Below are 2,864 nucleotides of genomic sequence, written 5' to 3' on the forward strand. Positions count from 1 at the left end.
GCGGCGCCCCGCAGTCCGGCGGTGGCGGCCCTCCTTCTTCACCCGTCGCTGGACCCCGGCTCGGGTGAGCGGTCCTGGCGGCGGAGCCCTTCGGCCGGCGGCGTTCCGGCGCGGATCTGGACGGCGGCGATGCGGAGGCGTTGCCCCTTGGCGGCGGTGACGGCCCATGGCCTGCGGCGGCCGGCGGCGCTCGGCTGGCCCAGATCTAGGCCCTACGGGCCCGATCTGGGTCGGGGCGGGCCTGCTGGTGGCCGCAGTGGGCTGTTCTCCGGTGGTTTCCGGCGAGCTCCTCGCGACAGGGACGGCGGCTGCTGTGCCGCGACTGCTGCAGCACGGCGGCGAAGCTTCACGGGCCCACGCAGGGCCTGGCCGGACAGGGGGTCTGGTGTGCCTCTGCTGCTATGCCCGGTCTGCTACCGCCTAAGCCGGTGGAGGTTGTTCCCTCCCTCGTGGCTGCGGTGCTGCCGGTCCTTGTCTTCGGGTGTCTCGTTTGGATCCGGCCGGCCTCGCTTCGTTGGCCGTGGTGAGACGACGGCGGTGTCCTCGTGACTGTTGGCGCATGTTGGTGGGCGGCGGGTGTGCTGGAGCCGAAGGTTGGTCCTGGGTGGTGGGCGCGAGAGGTCGGGAGAAATCCATGTCGGGTCTTGCCGGCACCAACGCGGTGACGCCTGCGGGCGCCACCATCCTTCTTGAAGGGCGTCGGGTGACCCTCTCCCCCCTCTACCCTCCGTGTACCGGGAGAAATCCTAGGACTCGTCCGGGCAGCAGCGTCGTCATCGTCGCATTCCTTCTTGAAGGTGGTGCTTGGTACACGGCAACTCGGTGGCTTTGGAGCGTGGTGGTTATCTTCGGTGGGCGCAACGATCGCGGTGTGCCGTAGCTTTCGTCGATCCGGCGTTGTTGGCATTTCTTCTCTTATTTTCTCTTGTTATTTCTTTTGGGCGTGCTTGTGTTGTTTGCCCCAGCGTGGATCGGATTGTTGTATCGGGTGGTTGCTATATCAATATAGCGGGGCGTAAGCCTATTTCGGTAAACACTGTGGTGGAGTGTGTCGATCGTGTGGAGCCCTAGGCATGTGTTCCATAAGTCAACGTCCAATTCCCTCGCAAAATAAAAATAAACATACAAATAAGTCAACGTCCAATCCCAGAAGTAGAGTTCGCTACGAGTCTACGAGAATTATTTTTTTTGAAGTGACACAGTTCATTCATCACGAAGGTTTTCTTTTGCAATGCTGAAGAAATAAACAGATTTGTTCCGGTAGAGCAATACGCTGACTCCGGTTGTGTCCCTTCACTGCGCCGGTGCCGGCATGTTGGGTGCCTTCCCCACCGTGAACCCGCCGTCGACGACGAGGTTGTGGCCGTTGACGTACTTGGAGTCGTCAGACGCCAGGTACAGAGCCGCCTTGGCGATGTCCTCCACCTCCAGCACCACGCCTTCCATCTCGTTGATGTCGCTCTCCACGATCCGCCGGTGCTCCTCGCCGCTCGCCTCCGGGTACCACTCCTGCAGGATGCGCTTCACCAGCGGCGTCAGGATGTAGTTGGGCGAGATGGCGTTGACGCGCACGCCCGAGCGCGCCAGCTCCCCGGCTACGGCGCGCACGAGCCCCACCACCGCGAACTTGGAGACGCTGTACGGGTGCGGCGTGAGCTGGCCCAGCACGCCGGCGATGCTGGCCGTGCAGATGATGCTGCCCGCGCGGCGCGGCGCCATGACGCGGGTTGCGTGCTTGACGCCGGCCATGACGCCCCGGGTGTTGATCGCCATGACGGCGTCGAAGTCGGCGAGGTCGAGAGCGCCCAGCTCGGGCCGCGCCAGGGAGCCCACGATGCCGGCGTTGTTGAGCATGATGTCCAGCTTGCCGTGGCGGGCCACGGCGAGGTCGACCACCGCCGCAACCTGCGCCTCGTCCGTGACGTCGCAGCGGGTGTAGGACGCGGAGTCAGCGCCGAGCTCGGCCGCCAGGGCGCGGCCCAGGTCGTCCTGGACGTCGGCGAGCACGACCTTGGCGCCGTTCCTGACGAACTCCGCGGCCGTCGCCTTGCCGATGCCGCTAGCGGCGCCGGTGATAACGGCCACCTTACCAGCCAACCTCTGGGAGCTCGAGGCCGTGGAGTAGCCGCAGTGGCCGGTCAAGCCAGCCGCCGCAGCACGACGGCCCTCCCCCCTGCAACGCACACAGCATGATCAGAATGCAGGCAGCGACCATTACCACGGAACATATTTGTGCTACCAGATCGACTCGCCGTGGCTCGGAGTGCATGGTACCTGAGGACGACCTGCATAGCCCGGAGCATCTTGCTGGTCTGCCGAGTTCCTATACTCTCCACGACGTGGCAAATGTGACTCGGCGAGGCGAAGGAGCCAGGACAGAGCGGCCGTTACTTAACGAGACGCTGCTCGCGCGTACGTCGCGCCCGCTCGCGCTCTGGATCGTTGACATGGGCGCCCTGTGAGCTGTGACTTGGCAAGCTGGCATATCACTCACATCTCGACTCGATCTGCAGAGCGGCGCGAGATGAGTTGGGCGGCGACAGAAAATTCACCTCGCGGCTCGCGCGTGCATGTGTCGACAGCGTCCCTGTGCGCCAGTTGCGTTTTCTTTTCTCTCCGTGCTCGCCGATCGATCGCATAGTGTTGCAGGTGAGGGATGCTCCGCGCGTTCGGGATCGTGGCACCGCCACGTGATCCCGGTTCCCAACCACCGGGGCGGTCGCTTACTGGCGTAGCGCGTCGGGCCAGATTCCATCTGATTTCCTCGCGAAGCACGCGCGCGCTTCCGCCATGACACGCACGCATTGCTGATCACGAGGCAGCGCGGGCAAAAAAAAAGGAGAAAAAAGGGAGAGACGAAAAAT

General features: G+C 63.8%; 1 protein-coding gene across 1 annotated transcript; it reads right to left on the reverse strand.

Annotated features, from left to right (window-relative positions):
* Positions 1 to 1,084: 1,084 nt before the first annotated feature.
* LOC119362564 (momilactone A synthase-like) lies at positions 1,085 to 2,389 on the reverse strand. The gene is made up of 2 exons (XM_037627806.1): positions 2,275 to 2,389; positions 1,085 to 2,173 (listed from the first exon to the last, which is right to left on the reverse strand). Exons 1-2 carry the CDS (start codon positions 2,301 to 2,303, stop codon positions 1,294 to 1,296), a joined length of 909 nt encoding a protein of 302 aa, XP_037483703.1. The 5' UTR covers positions 2,304 to 2,389; the 3' UTR covers positions 1,085 to 1,293.
* Between the last annotated feature and the right edge of the window lie 475 nt (positions 2,390 to 2,864).

Source organism: Triticum dicoccoides, chromosome 2B, assembly GCF_002162155.2.
Source record: "Triticum dicoccoides isolate Atlit2015 ecotype Zavitan chromosome 2B, WEW_v2.0, whole genome shotgun sequence".
Taxonomy (NCBI): Eukaryota; Viridiplantae; Streptophyta; class Magnoliopsida; order Poales; family Poaceae; genus Triticum; species Triticum dicoccoides.